At 37.1% G+C, this 20,655-nt stretch overlaps 1 protein-coding gene across 1 annotated transcript in view; it reads left to right on the top strand.

Moving 5' to 3' along the window:
* mgat5 (alpha-1,6-mannosylglycoprotein 6-beta-N-acetylglucosaminyltransferase) overlaps positions 1–20,655 on the top strand; it is a 72,675-nt gene that overhangs the window by 28,622 nt on the left and 23,398 nt on the right. Inside the window, 10 exon segments of the mRNA XM_030086187.1 lie at positions 2,201–2,277; positions 5,021–5,084; positions 5,087–5,109; positions 6,754–6,825; positions 7,825–7,986; positions 11,699–11,846; positions 11,849–11,867; positions 13,134–13,268; positions 16,156–16,259; positions 16,262–16,288. Coding sequence (XP_029942047.1) covers positions 2,201–2,277; positions 5,021–5,084; positions 5,087–5,109; positions 6,754–6,825; positions 7,825–7,986; positions 11,699–11,846; positions 11,849–11,867; positions 13,134–13,268; positions 16,156–16,259; positions 16,262–16,288 — 831 coding nt within the window.

Genomic DNA, 20,655 nt, shown 5'->3' with positions numbered 1-20,655 from the left:
GTCCAGCAACATCATGTATCAGTACTCAAAATAATTAAAATAAATAAAAAACAAAACATGTTAGCAAAGAGGAGCTTTATCCTTAAAAGCTCCTCTTGGAAGAGCAAATCTCTCTGGCACATGACAGCAGCCAGACTCCACATTCTGCTGCTTCCATGCTGAACAGGGAGGTAAAGGAAATAAATGAATAAATGCAGCAGATGATCACAAAATATGGCAAAAAAAAAAAAAAAAAATGGCGGTAGATGATCACAAAATGCAGCAGATGATTGCAAACTGTGGCAAAAAAATGCGGCAGGTGATCAACAATTGCGGCAGGTCATCGCAAAATGTGGGAGATGATCACAAAATGGCAAAAAAAGGTGACAGAAGATCACAAATGTGGCAAAAAAATGTGCAGATGATCACAAATGTGGCAAAAAATGCGGCAGATGATCACAAATTGTGACAGGTGATCACAAATTATGGCAAAAAAGTGCGGCAGATGATAAAAAATTGCAGCAGATGATCACAAATATCACAAAAAACATTGCGGCAGATTCATCACAAAATGTGGTAAAAATGCGGCAGGTGATCACAACATATTGGAAAAATGCGGCTGATGATCACAACATGTGGCAGATGATCACATAATGGACAAAAAAATGCGGCAGAAGATTACAAAATGTGGCAAAAAATATGGAAGCTCATTACAAAATGTGGCAGATGATCACAAAATGTGGCAGATGATCACAAATTGCGGCAGGTGATCACAAAATTTGACAAAAAAATGCGGCAGATGATCTGAAAATGTGGCAGAAGCTTACAAAATGTGGGCAAAAATATGGAAGCTCATTACAAAAGTGGCAGATGATCACAAATTGTGGCAGGTGATCACAACAATGTGGCCAAAAAATATGCGGCAGATGATCACAAATTGCGGCAGGTGCTCACAAAAATATGGCAAAAAAAAATGCGGCAGATGATCAAAAAATGCTGGCAGATGATCACAAATTGCGGCAGATGAGTACAAAATGTGGCAAAAAAATGCGGCAGATCTTAAATGCGGCAGAAGAATAGAAAATATGGCAGATGATCACAAAATTGCTGCAGATGATCACTTCAATGTAAAGCCTGAGAATCATGCTAATAATGCGATACTATCGGCCACCTTCGCATTATACAGACTAATAATATCACAATTAGTAAAAAAAAACACTTTGCACTGCTTCAAAACAATTTATACAATGGTTTTCCTTCACATATAATCCACACCGCCCACTCAGATTTATTTACTCTTATCCCACTTTTGTTTATTTAACAGGTGAAATAATCAGGCTTTATTAGAAAAAACTAAATAATGACCCACCAAAGGTATATGTCCCTCTTTGCACTGCAAAAAAGGATAAACCTAAATACAAATATCAACACTAAATTAAAGAACATTATTCTTAAAACTAGTGAAATTATCTGTCCATGCAGCAAGTGGATTTACTTAAAACGAGATCTTGATATAATAATATTAAACCAAGAAATAAGTGTCTGTATCTTAAATATATCTTAAATCACGTGAGATGAGACATTTTGACTGAAAACAAGACTTTTGAACTTGGTAAGATTTTTTAATTTTTGCAGTTTTGTGCAGTGTGATTGCACAGTTTCTAACAGCAAAGCAGTATGAACTGAGTTTTATTGATTTTTGCGCTCATAAAATCATTGTGAGTGCCAAAAAAGCGATAAAAGAAAGAACCTTTGTACCTTTAGTGAGGATAGACATGTGACGGCGTTGGAGGAAATATGTCCTGAAGATGTTGGTCATCAGCCAATAGAGACTAAACACTCATAATTCTGAATCTACACTGCAAAAATTCATAATCTGAGCAAGTTTTTTTAACTTCCATTGAGTAAAAATGTCTAATTATTCTTGATTCAGGATTAATTTTTAAGTTAAATTATCTTAAATCAAGTAAAATGAGACTTTTTTTTTAACTCAAAACAAGTTTAAAAAACTTGCTCAGGTTTTGACTTTTTGCAGTGTAATTCAACACATTTTTGTTTTCATCTATTTTAAGCCTTTTTCGCATAAAAATTCACTTAAGATTGGCCTCAGTATTACTCAGGTTAGAATCCTGCTTTAAGAGTATTTGATACTCACTGATTTATTGATCGTCTCTTTTTTTTAAAATGTATTTATTTATTATATATTTTTTTTCTGTTCCAGATCTCCTGAACGGGGCCCAGGAGAAATGTGAGCTGCCTCCTCTGGATGGATTCCCTCACTGCGAGGGCAAACTGAAGGTGAGGACACACAACACAAACTCTGGGTTGCCAGATCTGTCTCACTGTTTCACTGCAAAAAGTCAAAGTCTCACTAAGATTTTTGAACACGAATTTTACTTGATTTAAACAAATTCACTTAAATATATATATATTTCATCAAGATAGAACGACTTGATTTTAAGAGAAGTTCTCTGAAATCAAAAATACTTTCACTTGTTCTGTGGCAGGTTTTGTTGTCTTAAATTAAGATACTTTTACTTTGAAAAAAATTGAAACCATCTACAGTTTTCACTTTTTCTAGTGATAGATTTTTTTAAATAAAGACTAATAGTATATAATAATTTTTTTTTTTTTATTTTTTTTTTAAATCTACAATTTCAAATATACTTATTTCAAAGTAAAGTATCCTAAGTTAAGAAAAAAATGCCAAAAGAACAATTGAAAATTGAGGATTTTTTGTGCTTATTTTCAAAGTAAAATTACCTTAATTTTACAAATAAAATCTACCAATAGAAAAGCTGGAAAATTTAGGTTTTTTTGCTTATTTCAAGTAAAAGTACCTGAATTTAAGAAAAAAAAATCTACCAATAGAACAAGTGAAAACTGTCTTGATTTCAGAGACTCTTAAAACAAGTCTTCTTGCTTGCTGAAATATTCATGTTAAGTGAATTTATCTTAAATCAAGTAAAAGGAGACATTTTCATTGGAAAAAACAATGAAAAAAAAAAATTCTGCAATTTTGACTTTTGCGGTGGAATGCTCTTTTCTCCAGACCAATGGCCTTCAAAGAAGCCCAAATCCCAATCTAGCAACACTGATAAGCACTCTGTTGGGTTCCTGTAAATACTTCTATTTTTCTTTAAAAGGAAAAATATAAATAAATAAAAAAACAAATAACATAAGTAAATAAATACTCCTAGGACTCCCTTGAAAAAGATGTTTTAATCTCATGGGACTTTCCTGGCTAAATAAAGGTTAAATAAAATAAAATAAATAATTTAAATTAATAAAAAAATTATAAAGCACACACACACACTCGCCCACCTATCCATGATCTCAGGAGTGATGTGTATACACATATATATGAAGCTTTTATTTTTCTTAACCAGCTGACTTTCTCTGACCCAAAGTAGCAGTGTGAGCTTGGCCACACCTTGTTTTTTCACGGCCAGGCGGATAAACACAGTGAGGTGAGTGTGTGAGCCGTGAATACCGCACCGGCGGTCAACAGTGAAGCAGCCGTACAGAAAAATGCGAGACGCAACTGCAGAGAAGTAACAAACATGCAAAGTGGCAAAGATGCAAAATCATATAAATCATCACTATAGATGTGAACTATCCCCCAAAAATGACAAATAAATGCTAGTAGATCTAAAACAGTGACATGGGGATTAAAAAACAGTCCACAGGGAAGCAAAATGGCCTCAAAGAGGTGCAAAATGTACCAAAACTCATCAAAACCATGCAAAAATGATGACAATATGTAAAACAGTGACATGAGGATGCAAATGGCCACAACGGGATGCAATAGTAATGATAAAATATGCCCTAACGATGGAAATGAACACTGATATACACTTAATAAACACTTCCCATGTAAAACGACATGGGAATACGAAACAGTCCCACAGGGAAGCAAAATAGCCTCAATGGATGCAAAATGACCACTAATATGTGAAATATCACCCCAAAATGGTAAATAAATGCTAATAGATGTAAAACAATGACATGGGGATTAAAAAAAAAAAAAAAAAACAGTCCCACAGGGAAGCAAAATGGCCACAAAGGGATGCTAAATGTACCAGATTGATCAAAACCATGCAAAATGAGCATTAATAGATGAGGACTAGCCCTCCAAAATTTGGAAATAAACAGTAATGAATGTAAAACAATGACATGTGGATGCGAAACAGTCCCACAGGGAAGCAAAATGGCCACAGGGTGATGCAAAATGTACCAAATTGATCAAAACCATTCAAAATACCTCTAATGGATGTGAAATATCCCTCCAAAATGGGAAATAAACACTAATAAATGTAAAACACACTACATGGGCTTAAAAAAAAACAGTCCCATAGGGAAGCAAAATGGCCTCAGAAGGATCCAAAATGTACCAGACTATTCAAAATCATGCAAAATGAGCACTAATGTTTGGAAAATATCTCCCTAAAATGGGAAATAAACACTGATAAATGTAAAACAAAGATACAGGGATACAGAACAATGTCATAGGGAAGCAAAAATGGCCACAACGGGATGCAAAATCGACCAAATTGATCAAAACCATGCACAATTACCTCTAATAGATGTGAAATATCCCCCCAAAATTGGAAATAAACACTAATAGATGTAAAAACAAACTACATGGGGATATAAAACAGTCCCATAGGGAAGCAAAATTGCCTCAAAGGGATGCTAAATCGACCAAATTGACCAAAACAGTGAAAAATGAGCACATATAGATGTGAAATATTCCCTTAAAATTTGAAAAAAAAAAAAAAAAAAACCCAGTAATAGATGTAAAACAACTACACGGGGATACCAACAGTCCAACAGGGAAGCAACATGGCCACAAAAGGGATGCAAAATGTGCCAAATTGATCAAAACCATGAAAATAAGCAAAAATGGGAAATAAATGGTAAAAGATGTAAAACAACTAAATGGGGATTTAAAAAAAAACAAACAAAAAATTTCCACAGGGAAGCAAAATGGCCACAAAGGGATGCCAAATGGTAATTTTTTTTCTGTCCTCCTCCTCAGTGGATGAAGGAGATGTGGCGCTCAGACTCCTGCTACTCCAGCTACGGCGTGGACGGATCCACCTGCCCTTCTTCATCTACCTGAGCGAGGTGAGTGGAACTGCTCTGCACTGCAAAAAAACCCCAAATCCGAGCAAGTTTTTTTAAACTTGTTCTGAGCGAAATGTCTCATTTTACTGGATTTAAGATAAATTCACTTAAAAGTTATATTTCAGCAAAATAAAAGACTTGATTTAAGAGAAGTGCTCTGAGATCAAGACAATTTTCACTTGTTTAATGGTAATTTTTTTTCGTAAATTAAGATACTTTTAAATTAAAATGCTTTTAATTTGAAAGAAACTTAAAATTGTAGTAATCTACAAATTTCTTTTGTTCTTTGGCAATTTTTTTTTTCATTAAATGAGGTACTTTTACTTTGAAATAAAAAAATACAATTTGCACTTATTCTGCTGGCAGATTTAATTTCTTAAATGAAGACACTCGCTTTGAAATGAGCTTTAAAAAATGTACAATTTGCACTTGTTCTGTTGGCAGATTTTTTTCCTAAATGAAGATACTTTTACTTTGAAGTAAGTAAAAAAAATTAAAATTTTGTTCTGTTGATAGATTTTTTTTCTTATGTTAAGATATTTTACTTTGACATACGTAAAATTATCTACAATTTTCTCTTGTTCTATTAATATATTTTTTTCTGATTGTGAGACTTTACTTTGAAATAAGTAAAAATACATTTTTCATTTGTTCTTTGATGATGTTTTTTTTTTTGAAATTAAGATACTTTTACTTTGAGAAGGTTTGTTCTGTTGAACAAGTGAAAACTGTAGATTTTTTTTTACTTATTTCAAATAAAATTTTAATTTAAGATTAAAAAAAATCCACCAATAGAAGAAGTGAAAATTGTCAAAATTTCAGAGAATTTCTCTTAAATAAAGTCTTTAATTTTGTTGAAATATAATTTTTAGGTGAATTTATGTTAAATCGAGTACAGTTAGACGTTTTCACTGAAAACAAGTTGAAAAGAACTTGCTCAGATTTTCAGTTTTCTGCAGTGTTGGGCTAAAAATATGAGCGGGAGGTGGATTTTTATTTCATGAGAGCAAATAAGTGAAAGGGGGGTTGAAGAAGGAAGAAAGAGGAATCATCCATTATTGACTCCTGCTAACATATAGAGTTTTCCTTGAATTTTGCATGATTTGTCCTTTTTCACAAACTGGGTTATTTATTTATTTATTTATTTATTTTAGCAGGTGTCCAATCTACACTATAAAAATCCCTCAATAACATTTTCCACAGCCTTTTTTTTAACAGTATTTCTCTTCATTTTTCTGCTGCTATTCTATGTTTTCTATGTTTTTGTATCGTTTTGGTTCATTTAACTGTTATTGTGTTGTACTTTGTGTCTCTTTGTTACTGTTTGTAATTTTTTTGGTGACTTTTTGTCATCATGTACATTTTTATAGTTTTTTTTTGTCTTTTTTCTCCAATAGTGTTCATGTCTGTTTCTTTGTGGTCATTGTCATAAATTTGGATGTATTTTTGTGTTTTCTATTAATTATGTATTTTTTTTAGCATTTTTTTGTTGTTGTTTTTTTGTCACTGTAGTTTTTTTTTTTTAGTTTTTTTTTTTTTTTACAATTTTCTGTCTCTTTATGATCAAATTAAATATTTCTAAACTGTTTTTTTTTTTAACACATTTTGTTTGCAAATCAAAACTGACTTTCTGTGTTTCGGTAGGTGGAGAACTGGTGTCCTCGTCTGCCCTGGAGAACCAAGATCCTCAATGAAGAGATTGACCGGCGAGGCCAGGTGGGAGTTCCACAGGGTTCTGTATTAGGACCTATACTAGAGTTAAACCTGGAATTCCACAGGGTTCTGTATTAGAACCTGTACTAAAGTTAAACCTGGAGTTCCACAGGGTTCTGTATTAGGACCCACACTAAAGTTAAACATGGATTTTTTTTTTTTTGCCTCACTTTCATTTCCATATTTTGTTCCATCTGGTGGATATTTCACTTCGTCAGCAGGAATTGAGACTCGGTTCCAGGTTTCGCAACTCGGCTCATTTTGTAAACATCCGCCGATAACGGCCCCCAAATGTGTCCTGTCACTTTAAGACTTTTTAGATCCAGTCTTTCATTTTCCTTTCACTGTAAAAAGTAAATGTCTGACCAACTTTTTAAAACTTGTTTTGATGGAAAATGTCTCGTTTTACTTGATTTAAGATAAATTCACCTAAAATGATATTTCATCAAGATAGAAAGACTTGGTTTCAGAGAAGTTCTCTGAAATCCGGACGATTTTCACTTGTTTTATTGGCAGATTTTTTTTTTACATGCTTTTTCTTTGAAATAAGTTTAAAAAAAGTCTACATTTTTCACTTGTTCTATCGGCAGATTTTTTTTCCCTTAAAGTAAAATTTTACTGTGAAATAAGTAATAAAAAAAAAATCTAAATTTTAGCATCTTTTTGGACAATTTTTTCCCTTAAATTAAGATACTTTACTTTGTAATAAGTAAAAAAACAAAAAAAACAAAAAAAAAAACCTACAATTTTCACTTGTTCTATTGGTAGATTTTTTCCCTAAATACTTTACTTTGAAATAAGTAAAAAAAAAAAAAAAAATTCTTTGCAGGTTTTTTTTTCTTTAAATTAAATACTTTTACTTTGAAATAATAAAAAACTATACAATTTTCACTTGTTTTAGTGGATTTTCTTCCTCTTAAATGAAGATACTTGTAGTTTGAAATAAGTACAAACAATCTATAATTTGTGTGTGTGTGTGTGTGTGTGTGTGTGTGTGTCCAGGCGTCCATCCGGACCAGTTTCGAGGAGCTGTACCGCTCCATGTCTCAGCGGGAGGAGTTCCGCTGGATGATGCTGAGGATCAAGCGAATGGCCGAGCCCTGGGTCAGCGCCATCCGCTCGCTGGCCGCCAAGCAGAACCTGGCCCGGCGGCGGAGGAAGAAGGTGGGCGGGGCCAAAGCCCGTTTCTATGGAAACACATAAATTACTGCAAAAACCTTTATTTTCACTTTTTTTCTTCCAAATGTCTCATTTTTTCATCCATAAATCACTTTTTCCTCCAAAAGTGGCAATTCATGAAATAAGCAGGTTTCCTGCTTTATGAAGGGAAATTCCAGTCTATGCTAACCGCCATGCTAACAAAACTGCTGAGTCATGGCCTGTTTGTTTCCAGTACACTGCAAAACTGCAAAAATTCAATTTAGCACAGAGAGACTTACTTCTTGATTTGAAGAGTCATTTTCTTTGATTTAGTCTTAAAATCTTATATTTAAGTGACCCTTTTTACAATGTATGTTGTAGGTCTTGTGTTTAATCAACAATTATTGAACATTTTCTTACATTTCTACACCAAAACCTTTATTTTGACACTTATTTTCTTCCAAATGTCTCATTTTTTCAGCCATAAATCCACTTTTTATCCTCCAAAAGTGTCAGTTCATTACATAAGCAGGTTTCCGGCTTCATGAAGGGAAATTCCAGTTTATGCTAACCGCTATGCTAACAAACTGCTGAGTCATGGCCTGTTTGTTTCCAGTCAAAAAGTCTCATCTCACTTGATTTCAGATCAATTTAAGATACGTATCCAAGTCCAAGTTGTGTTTTCTCTTGTTTCCATGTCAACTGAAACAAATTTTTTCAAAAAGTTACTTTTTTTTTCTCCGTTTACTTGGAAAATGAGTCAGTAGTGTTTAAAAAACAAAGATGGCTGCCTGAAAATGCCGTGAAAGTTTTGATTTTTCCTTTGAAAGTGTTGCAGTGTAGTTTCCATATTAGTTCAATTTGCGCTTTCTCTCGTTTCCACGGAAACAGTCATAATTGCTTAAAAAAAAACAAAGATGGCCGCCTGAAAATGCCCCAAGACTTGTGATTTTTCATGTGTTCACGTTGTCAAAGTTTTTTTTTTTCTTATTTCCATGACGACGGAATCTGATGTCTTAAAAAGTTACATTGTTTTTCCCTTGTTTCCGTGGAAACGGAGAACTGTTTAAAAACAAAGATGGCCGCCTGAAAAATGTCCTGAAAGCATTGAGTTTTCCTTGGAAAGCACCGCAATCTGGCTTTCATGTTGTTCATGTTAGTCCAAGTTTCGTTTTCTCTTGTTGCCATGAGAACCGAGACAAATTTTTTAACAAGTCACATTTGTTTTATACCCTCATTTTCATGGAAACAGAGTCAGATCAGTTTAAAAAAACAAAACATGGCCGCCTGAAAATACCCTGAAAGTTTTTTTTTAGTTTTCATGTTGTTCATATATTCCAAGTTCCATTTTTTCTTATTTCCTTGACAACGGAATAGAATTTTTTCCAAAAGTTACTTTTTTTTTTTTTCCCCACCATTTCCCCGGGAATGTGGTCTTTGCTGTTTAATAAAAAACAAAGATGGCCGCCTGAAAATGCCCTGAAAGTTTTGAGTTTTCCCTTGAAAGCGCTGCAGTTTAGTTTTCATGTTGTTCACGATAGTCCAAGTTATGTTTTCTCTCGTTTCCATGACGACCTAATCAAATTTTTTTCAACAAGTCACGTTTTTTTCCCCCCTTTTGCATGGAAATGTAGTCAGACCTGTTTAAAAAAAAATAAAAAATGGCCGACTGAAAATGCCACAAAAGTTTTGAATTACATTTTTCCCCCCTTTCCATGGAAACGCAGTCAAAACTGTTTTAAAAAAAAAGATGGCCCTCTACAAATGCCCTGAAAGTTTGTGCATGTAGTCCAAGTTGTGCTTTCTCTCATTTCCTTGACGACCAAATCAATTTTCTCAAAAAGTTTCATTTTTCCTCCACGTTTCTATGGAAACGGAGTTTAAGCTGTTTATTAAAAAGAGCAAAAAACAAAGATGGCCGCCTGAAAATGCCTTGAAAGTTTGGAACTTTTCACGTTGTTCACATTATTCCAAGTTGCGTTTCTCTTGTTTCCATCACAACCAAATCAATTTTTTTTTCAAAAAGTTAGAAAAAAATAAATAAATAAATAAAGATGGCCGCCTGAAAATCCCACAAAAGTTCAGAATGGGGTATTTTCACAGCTTCACTACTTCCTGAAAATAGCTGTGCACATTCATTTCCTGTCTTGCATTATTGGCCAAACTGATTAATCCAGGTGTGTCTGGTTTAGACTGCTGCAACAAGACACACCTGGATTAATCATTTTGGCCAATAAAGCAAGACAGGAAATGAATGTGCACAGTTAATTTCAGGAAGTAGTGGAGCTGTGAAAATGGCCCATTACGTTTCCTTGGAAACAGAGTCATAACTGTTTAAAAAAACAAAGATGACCGCCTACAAAATTCCCTGAAAGTTTGTTCATATAGTCCAAGCTGTGTTTTCTCTTGTTTCCATAGCAACTAAATCGAAACTTTTTTCATGAAGTTACTTCCCCCCCCCCCCCCCCCACCCCCCCCCGTTTCCATGGAGATGGAGACTTCGATGTTCAAAACCAACCAAAAACAAAGATGGCTGCCTGAAAATGCCCTTAAGGTTTGAGTCTTCTCCTTTAAAAAGCGGCGCCTGAGGCTTTTATTTTCTCGACACCTGGATCCTCAAGCCGCCTCTTCCTCGCTCTTTTCCCGCACGACATGGTTCTCCCATTGTGTCCCGGCCGCTGAATAATGCAGCCACCTGAATAATTCACACACACACACACACACACACACACACACACACACCCCTCCATGAATCCACCTGCACTTATTTGGGTTCTCAGCTCAGTCTGTTATCAAACAAACAACATTTTCCCTCTGCTACACTGTAAAAAATTCAAATCTCAGAAAGTTTTTTAAACTTGTTCTGAGTGAAATATCTCATTTTACTGGATTTAAGATAAATTTACTTAGAATTATTTTAATCAAGATGGAAATACTTGATTTATGAGAAGTTCTCTGGAGTCAAGACATTTTTACCTTCTTCTATTGGCAGATTTTTTTTTCTTAAAATTAAGATACTTTAACTTTTAAATAATTTTAAAAATTAAAATATTTTTACTTTGAAATAAGCAAAAAAAACTACAATTTTAACTTGTTCTATTGATGGATTTTTTTAAAATTAAGATACTTTTACTTTTAAATACATTTTAAAAAATCTACAATTTTCACTTGTTTGATAGTTTTTTTTTCTTAAATTAAGATACTTTTACTTTGAAATAAAGTTTAAAAAATCTACAATTTTCACTTGTTCTATTGATGGACCTTTTTCTTAAATTGAGATGCTTTTACTTTGAAATAAGTAAAAAAAAATCCCAATAGAAGAAGTGAAAACTGTCTTGATTTCAGACAACTTCTCTTAAAACAAATCTATTTATTTTCTGAAATATAATTTTTAAGCGAATGTATCTTAAATCAACGAAACGAGACATTTTCACTGAAAACAAGTTTTAAAAAACTTGCTCAGAGTTAGACTTTTTTTTTTTTACAGTGTAATCTCTTCTGGATATAATCCTCTCATATTAATCCTCCAAAAACTCGTCGGTCGCTTCAAAAAAAGCCCGCTTTTAACTTTTGCTCCCTGTTTGTGTGTGTGTGTGTGTGTGTTTGTGGTGTGTGGGTGTGTGTGTGTGTGTGTGTGTGTGGTGGTGTGTGTGTGTGTGTGTGTGTGTGTGTGTGTGTGTGTGTGTGTGTGTGTGTGTGTGTACGTGCACGTGCACGTGTTGTGTGTGTCCCTCAGATCCTGGTTCACCTGGGCCTCCTCACCAAGGAGTCGGGCTTCAAGATCGCGGAGAACGCCTTCAGCGGCGGCCCGCTGGGCGAGCTGGTGCAGTGGAGCGACCTGATCACCACGCTGTACCTGCTGGGCCACGACGTTCGAATCTCAGCCTTCTGGCCGAGCTCAAGGAGTGAGTGGAGTTCCACAGGGTTCTGTATTAGGACCTGTACTAGACTTAAACCTGGAGTTCCACAGGGTTCTGTATTTGGACCTGCACTAAAGTTAAACCTGGAGTTCCACAGAGTTCTGTATTGGGACCTAAATTTAAACTTGGAGTTTAGCTAGCTAGCGAGCTAGCTCTTCATTGCTTCCGCTAGCAGTTCACAGGCTAACATGAGGGATTTTACATACAACAAATTGGACGGAGATACACTGCTACTACCATCGGTACTACCACAAGCTACCTAGCCAGCTCTTTATTGCTATTGTTAGCTAGCTAGCGAGCTCTTTAATGATAACGCTAGCTAGCTAGCTAGCTGTTTAATGCTACCGATCGTGGTTCACAGGCTAGCATGTCGGATTTTACATGGAACAAACTGGAGGGAGAGATACTGCTGCTAGCATCGGGGGCTACCGCTAACGAGGTAGCTCTTTATTATTACCTCTGGCTTGCTTGCTAGCTCTTCATTGCTACCGCTAGTGGTTCACAGGCTAACATTAGGGATTTTACATACAACAAATTGAAAGGAGATACACTGCTACTACCATTGGTGCTGCCACTAGCTAGCTAACTCGCTCTTTTTTGCTATGCTAGCTAGCTGGCTAGCGCTTTAAAGATAATGCTAGCTGGCTAGCTCTTTAATGCTACCGATAGCGGTTCACAGGCTAGCATGATTAATTTACGTACAACAAATTGGAGGGAGAGATGCTGTCGATGGCAGCAGTGCTACCACTAGCTAGCTAGCTAGCTCTTTCTTGCTACCGCTAGATAGCTAGCTAGCTAGCTCGTCATTGCTACCGCTAACTAGTTACATACTAGCATGAGGATTTTACACAACAAATTGGAGGGAGTGATGCTGCTCCTAGCATTGGCGCTAGCACCGGTAGCTAGCTGCCACTAACTGTTCATAAGCTAGCATGACAGAATTTACAGACAATACCAAAGAAATGTAACAAGATACTTTATGAGCATATTATCAACTTATTAGCTGAAATGTTGCCCTTTTAGTCTGATATCTTCTGGAATGTCTTTCATTTAATGTGATAATATTGTGTTTCAATGGAGACGGAGCCCTCTAGTGGTCATATAGGGAAATGCAATAGAAAAAGATGGTTAGAAGTCCCGGTTACACATGTATAAAAAAAAATGTAAACGTTGACAAATTGACTGGAATCCTTAAAAAATGTAGATTTTTCTAGAATTACGCTCTTCTTCTCAACTCGCCCGTCTTTCTAGGATCATGCGTAAAGTGATGGGGAACAAGTCCAGCTGCCCGACGCAGGGAGACAAGGTGGTGGAGCTGATCTACATCGACATCGTGGGCCTGACGCAGTTCAAGAAGACGCTGGGGCCGTCCTGGGTCCACTACCAGTAAGTACACTGTAAAAAAAAAAATAAAATAAGTGCCCAAATACAAGATTGTTTTATTTTTACTTATTTCAAAGTAAATTCAAGTAAAATGAGCTATTTTCACTCAAAATAACTTGAAAAAAATTGTCAGATTTGGATTTTTTGCAGTGAATGTGATCATTTAGGGTTGATTTTTAGATGGTCATCAAGGGTTTCTCTAAAAATTCAAAGGAATTTGAATTTACTAAGGGTTAAGGTAACATTACCCAATAAATACACTGCAAAAATCCGAATGTGACGAAAATTTTTAAACTTGTTCTGAGTGAAAATGTCTCATTTTACTTGATTTAAGATGAATTCACTTAAAGATTTTATTCATCAAGATAGAAAGACTTGACTTAAGAGAAGTTCTTTAAAATCAAGACAATTTTCACTTGTTATGTTGGCAGTTTTTTTTTTTTTACTTATTTCAAAGTAAAAGTGTGATAAAGCAGTCAGTACGGTGTTTCAAATGAACTGGCTTCCTTGTTAAATGGTGACCGACTCCCTTCTAGATGTTGAAATAAAAACTCATACACTGCAAAAAATCTAAATCTGAACAAGTTTTATTGAACCTGTTTTGTATCTTAAGTATAAAAAAAAAATCCACCAGTAGAAGAAGGTAAAACTGTCTCTTAAATCAAGTCTTTCTATCTTGAAGAAATATAATTTTCAAGCAAATTTATCTTAAAGTCAAATGAGACATTTTCACTCAAAACAAGTTTAAAATCTTGCTCAGATTAATTTTTTACAGTGCAGTTGGCCGCCCAGTGCAGAAATGAAACTTGGCGATTCGTCGCTCTTCTGTTTTCTATTTCCAGCCCTCCACTTCCTCACTCCTCCTCATGCCAGGAACATTGTTTTTGACACATTGCTGGTGTGTGTGTGTGTGTGGTGTGTGTGTGTGTGTGTGTGTGTGTGTGTGTGGTGATTTCTGCAGATCTGTGTTTTCTTCATATCCTCCCATCTTTTCGCTTCCAGAACTGCATTTATGTTGGAATAGTTGCTCGTTTGAAGCTCCTCTCTGGGCGTCAGGTGTGGGGTTGTTGTTTGATTCCCGGCCTGTGCTGCTGCCTGATGCAGGAGGGTTTTCTAGAGATGGTGGCAGGTTGTGGGAGTTGTTGTTTTGTTGTTGAAAGTTTCTTCAGTTTGTTTCCAAGAGCTCAGTGCTCTGAGGCTCGCTCTCTCTCTCTCTCTCTCTCTCTCTCTCTCCTCTCTCTCTCTCTCCTCTCTCTCTCTCTCTCTCTCTCTCTCTCTCTCTCTCTCTCTCTACCTACCTACCTCTCTCTCTACTTCTCTCTCTACTCTCTACCTCTCTCTCGCTCTACCGCTCTACCCCTCTACCCTCTCTCTCTACCTCTCTCTCTAACCCCTCTCTCTACCTCTCTCTCTACTTCTCCTCCCTCTACCTCTCTCTACTTCTCTCCCTCCTCTCTACCTCTCTCTCTCTACCTCCTACCTCTACCACTCTCTCTACCTCTCTCTACCACTCTCTTACCTTTCTGCCTCTCTCTCTCCACCTCTGTCTCTCTACTTCTGTCTCTCTCTCTCTCTCTCTCTACCCCCTCTCTCTCTCTCTCTCAACCTACCTCTCTCTCTCCTCCTACCTCTCTCTCGCTCTAACCTACGCTCTACCCCTCTCTCTACCTCTCTCTACCTCTACACCTCTCTACCTCTCTCTACCTCTACCTCTCTACCTCTTTACCTCTCTCTACCTCTCTACCTCTCTCTCTCTACCTCTCTACCTCTACCTCTCTCTACCTCTCTCTCTACCTCTCTCTACCTCTACCTCTACCTCTCTCTACCTCTCTCTCCCTCTCTCTCCCTCTCTCTCTCCACCTCTCTCTCTCTACCTCTACCTCTCTACCTCTCTCTACCCCTCTCTCTCTACCTCTACCTCTCTACCCCTCTCTACCTCTCTCTACCTCTACCTCTCTACCTCTCTCTACCTCTCTACCTCTCCCTCTCTCTACCTCTGTACCGCTCACTCTCTCTCTCTACTAGCTATCCCTCTCTCTCCCAAGTCTTTCCTCTCCCTACCTCTCTCTCGCCTGTCTCGCTTCACACACCCAGCTGCACAGCGCTGGTTGCGTGGAGTGTGTGTGTGTGTGTGTTAGGAGGGATTATCTCTCACCTGATTGACCCCGGTGAAAACAGTCTTTCCCATCAGGCCATTGAGAAAGTTATCACTGTAAAGGTCAGCTCAGGCTCCCCCCCTCCAGTGTAATTAATCCCTGACCTTTCCAGTCGGCCATGGTGCTTATTCAGCCCCTGTATCCAACAAGGACGCTTATTTTGATTTTACATGATGAAATAGTGATGAAACATTTCTTAAATGCTTAAAAACATATCCTTAAATGTCTCAAATTGAGTGAATTGTTGCAGGAACAATGGTTATTTTCTGTTTTTTCCAACATTTTTTTTATTATCGGATAAATTTTATTCTTAACACTTTTATAGAGCAAATTACAATATTTTCTTTAAAATTAATTTAATTGGTTATTTAATAGAATACAAGACTTTTTGAAGACATCCAGTCACAACTGAACCTTATTTAGAATCTTTTTTTATAAATAAGTTGTTTTAAAAAAACAGGTATTTTGGTTCAATTTTACACATAAAATAATTTTGGACACAAATGCATATTTACACTGCAAAACTGCAACATACCAGATCTTATCATTAATTCATTTTGTTTTTCAGTCAAAAAGTATCATCTCACTTGATTTCAGATCAATTTAATACAGAAACTTATTTCTTGATTTAAATTCTTCTATCCAATCCCTTCTTTCAGTAAAATTTCCAGATAATTTAGCTGAAAAATGTTTTACAGTGTATGAATGATGACCTGGTTTCCGTGTGTGTGCAGTGCATGCTCTGCAGTGCTGGACTCCTTCGGGACGGAGCCGGAGTTTAACCACGCCCACTACGCCCAGTCCAAAGGCCACAAGACGCCGTGGGGGAAGTGGAACCTCACCCGCATCAGTTCAACACCATGTTCCGTAAGTCGCCCCCCCCGATTCGGAACCTGGACGATTAGAACATCCATAGCAGAAGGATTATATCTAAAGAACTGCAAAGGGAAGGGATGCAAAATGGTCAAAAAAGATGTAAAAGAACTGAAAAAGGATGCAAAATAGTCACGAAAAGATCCAAAACAACTGCAAAGGGATGCAAAATGCCCCCCCCCCAAAAAACAAAAAAAAAGAAAGAAAGAAAAACCCAAAGGAATGCAAAATTGTCACAAAAAGATCCAAAACATTTTCAAAGAGTTGCAAAATGGCCCAAAAATATAATAAGAAACAACCACAAAAGGATGCACAATAGCCACAAAAAGATCCAAACACTGCAAAGCTTCGTAAAAGTCACAAACGGAGCCAAAAGAACTGCAATGGATGCAAAATGGCCACAAAAGGATCCAAAACAACTGTAAGTGATGTAAAATAGCCAAACAGATCCCAAACCCCTCCGAGGGATGCACAATAGTTACAAAGGAATCCAAAACCACTTCAGAAGGATGCAAGCATCACAAAAAGATCCTAAACACTGCAATGGGATGCAAAATACCCACAAAAAGTTCCAAATAACTGCAAAAGGATGCAAAATAGTCACACAGAGATCCAAACAACTGCAAAAAGATCCAAAACACTACAGAAAGATCCAAAACAATTGCACAAGGATGCAAAATAGTCACACAAAGATCCAAACAACTGCAAAAGGATGCAAAATAGTCACACAAAGAAAATAATAATATACTGAATTTTATTTATCATGCACTTTACATTTGTAAAACAAATCTCAAAGTGCTAAGAAGAAGATCCAAAAGACCTGCAAAAAGATCCAAAACAACTGCAAAGGATGCAAAATAGTCCACAAAGAAAATAATAATAATAATGAATTTTATTTATCATGCACTTTACATTTGTAAAACAAATCTCAAATGCTAAGAAGAAGATCCAAAAGACCTGCAAAAAGATCCAAAACAACTGCAGGATGAAAATACCACAAAAAGATCCAGAACATCTGCTAAAGGATCTAAAACAACTGCAAAAGTGTTAAATCGCTCAAAAGGGTCCATAACAACTGCAAAGCTATGCAAAAGCTACCAAAAGATGTCTAACAGTCATGCAGAGAAGCCAATGTCAACCAATATGAAACACAACACACCATGTCCCATAAGCTCCCTCTGCTTCCTCTGGGGTCCTGACTTTTTCCCCCACGGCTAATAGAATGAAACGTTACCTCTCCCAAATCCCGGCGAGGCCATCCGGACACCACCGTCGACGCTCCTGAATGGGTTCCATTGTCCGCCCGAACAGGTACGGCTTTCTCATCCCCGTTCACACTGAAATCCGGACAAGAATCGCCAGCATGAGAGGATAGCAGCCACCGGTGGTGAGCAGCGTAGGACGCCACGTCATGGATTTGAAATAGCACCTCCAACGATGTCGTTACTACTCCGCTTTTCAAGATCCAAACACTCCGAGGGGATTTCAAAACAGCCACAACAACATCCAAAACCACAGCAAAGCAATGTAAAATGGACACAGAGAGACCAATACAACTGCAAAGGGATGCAAATAGTCACAAAAGAAAGAAAAACTGCAAGGGATGCAAAGGTACAAAAAGATCTGAAACAACTACAAAGGGATGCAAAACTGCTACAAAAGATCCAAAACATTGCAAAGAGACACAAAATGGTCACAAAAACAGTCAAAAAAGCTGCGATGGGATAAAAAATGGTCACTAAAAGATCAAAACAGCTGAAAAGGGATGCAACACTGCCACAAAAACATCCAAAACAATTGCAAAGAAAGGCAAAATAGCCATAAAAGATCAAAACTGCAACGGAATGACAATTGGACTAAAACAAATATCTGAAACAACTACAAGGGATGCAAACTGCTACAGAAAGATCCAAAACAGCTGCAAATGGATGCAAAATAGCTACAAAAAGATCAAAAACAGCTGCAAGGGGATGCAAAACTGCCACAAAAAACATCCAAATAATTACACAGAAAGGCAAAATAGTCACAAAGAGTCCAAACAACTGCAATGGGATGCAAATAGGCACAAAAAGATCTGAAACAACTGTGATGGGGTGACAATTAGGCACAAAAAGATGAACAACAGCGAAGGCATGCAAATAGTCAAAGATCTAAAACAACTGCGATTGATGCAAAATAGTCACAAAAAAACAAAAACAACTGCAACGGGATGACAATTAGGCACAAAAGATCTGAAACAACTACAAAGGGATGCAAACTGCTACAGAAAGATCCAAGACAATTGCAAAGAGATGCAAAATGGCCACAAAAACAGTCAAAACAGCTGCGATTGGATAAAAAAGTTCACAAAAATATCAAAAACAACAGCAAGTGAGTTCAAAACTGCCACAAAAACATCCAAAACAACTGCAAAGGGATGCAAAATATCGTGGACGCCTTGCCTTAACTTTGAAATAGTACCTCAAATGAGGCAGAAACGACATCGTTACTAGCTCCGTTTTTCTTGGCAAACTTGCCCCAACGTGTCGGATTTAGATCTATCGGCGGACAAAAACTCTTAGATCCCGATCGGTACGTCCGTTCCGATCGGGCGGCTCGCCATCAGTCACCCAGAGCGCCCGGTCCCTCGTCAATACGACAAGGCATAGGCCAAATCGACCTCATTCATCTATTTCAGGTTGGAATAGCGGGGGAGGGGTTCGTTTTCGACAGCTTGTCTCAGTTAAATTTCTCATATCTGAGAACCTTTGAAGCCGTCTCACTATGATCGATTGCATTGATTAGCATAATAGAGGCGTTGGGGGAAACACCGGTGGGACACTTTAATAAATCGCTGAAAGCTTCAAGGAACTGTCCAAACCAGCACGACATGCATATTTTTTAGCGTAAAGTGCAAGGATGATGAATCGTCTACCTGTTGATCTGATTCAGAGACGATTTTATGGTCTGAGGAAAGAGATTTATCCACAATAATCCTCCACTCAGCCTGATAAAGGACCACAAGACCGTCTCAATGATCAGAAAGGTCTAAAGTGGTGAAAGAAATTTGAAATGTATGAAAGATGGAGACGGAGAACTGCAGAAGCACTGAAGACATGCAAATAACTGGAAAAGGTGCAAAATAGCCACAAAAAGATCCAAACAACTTCAAAAGTCTGCAAAATCATCACAATAAGATTCAAAGCGACTGACTAGGTATGCAAAATAGTACAGAATAAACACGGAATTTAAACATGGAAAATCAAGCAATACAACATGTAGGGAGCCAAATCAACATGAAAGGGACTTGAAATTGCAAAGGGATGCAAAACGGTCACAAAAAGATCCAAATACCTCAGTGATGCAAAATTTACAAAAAGATCAAAAACAACTACAAAGGGATGCAAATTGGCCACACAAATATCCAAAGCAATAGAAAGGGTTGAAAAAAAGCACCAAAAAGATACAAAACAACAGCAAGGGATGCAAAATAGACATAAAAGGTAAAAAAAAAAAAAATACAGAAGGATACAGAATGGACAAAAAAGGTCCAAAACTGGGAAGGGATGCAAATGACCACAAACAATTTAAAGCAACTACAAAGGACAAAAAATTCAAAACAGTTGCAAAGGGATCCAAAATGGCCACAAGAAGATCCAAAACAACTACAGAGGGATGCAAAATGTTCAAAAAGATCCAAAACAACTAAATGGGGATGCAACACAGCCACAAAAATCCAAAACACTGAAAATGGATGCAAAAACACACAAAAAGCACTAAATACAATGAAGGGATGCAAAACGGCTACAACACATCCAAAGCAACCGCTAAGGGACGCAAAATAGTCACACAGAGATCCAAACTGCTGAAATGGATGCAAAATAAACACAGAAATATCCACAAAACAAAAGCTAAAATTCATAGAAAACAGCGACACAAGATCCAAGACATGCAAGGGATGCAAAATAGTCACAATAACATTCATGCAACTAAATAGGGATGCAAAATAGCCACAAAAGATCCCAAACAACTGCAAAGGCCTCAACTCATCCAAACAATTCCAAATGGAAGCAAAATCGCCACAATGAGATTCAACGTGACTAAATAGGGATGCAAAATAACCACAAAAAGATCCTAAACCTCTATGAAAGGGACTCCAAATTGTTTCAGTAATACGATGAAGATGGCCCGGAGGCCTCTTGGCCCCCCTTGCCCTCCACAGTCAGCCCGTGACCAGGTTTACCAACAGTGACTCCCAGTCCTTCTTGATTAAGTGGCGGATGTTTCACACCATCGAGGAGTTTCCGCGGCGGCGCCTTCCTCACCGTTTTGCTAGCTAATAGCGAACGAAGCCGCGCGGCGAGTCGAGAGCGGCGGCACTC

Source organism: Salarias fasciatus, assembly GCF_902148845.1.
Source record: "Salarias fasciatus chromosome 23 unlocalized genomic scaffold, fSalaFa1.1 super_scaffold_20, whole genome shotgun sequence".
In the NCBI taxonomy this organism is placed as follows: Eukaryota; Metazoa; Chordata; class Actinopteri; order Blenniiformes; family Blenniidae; genus Salarias; species Salarias fasciatus.
Note: the sequence above shows the minus strand (reverse complement) of the source record. Positions and strands in the feature narration are given on the sequence as shown.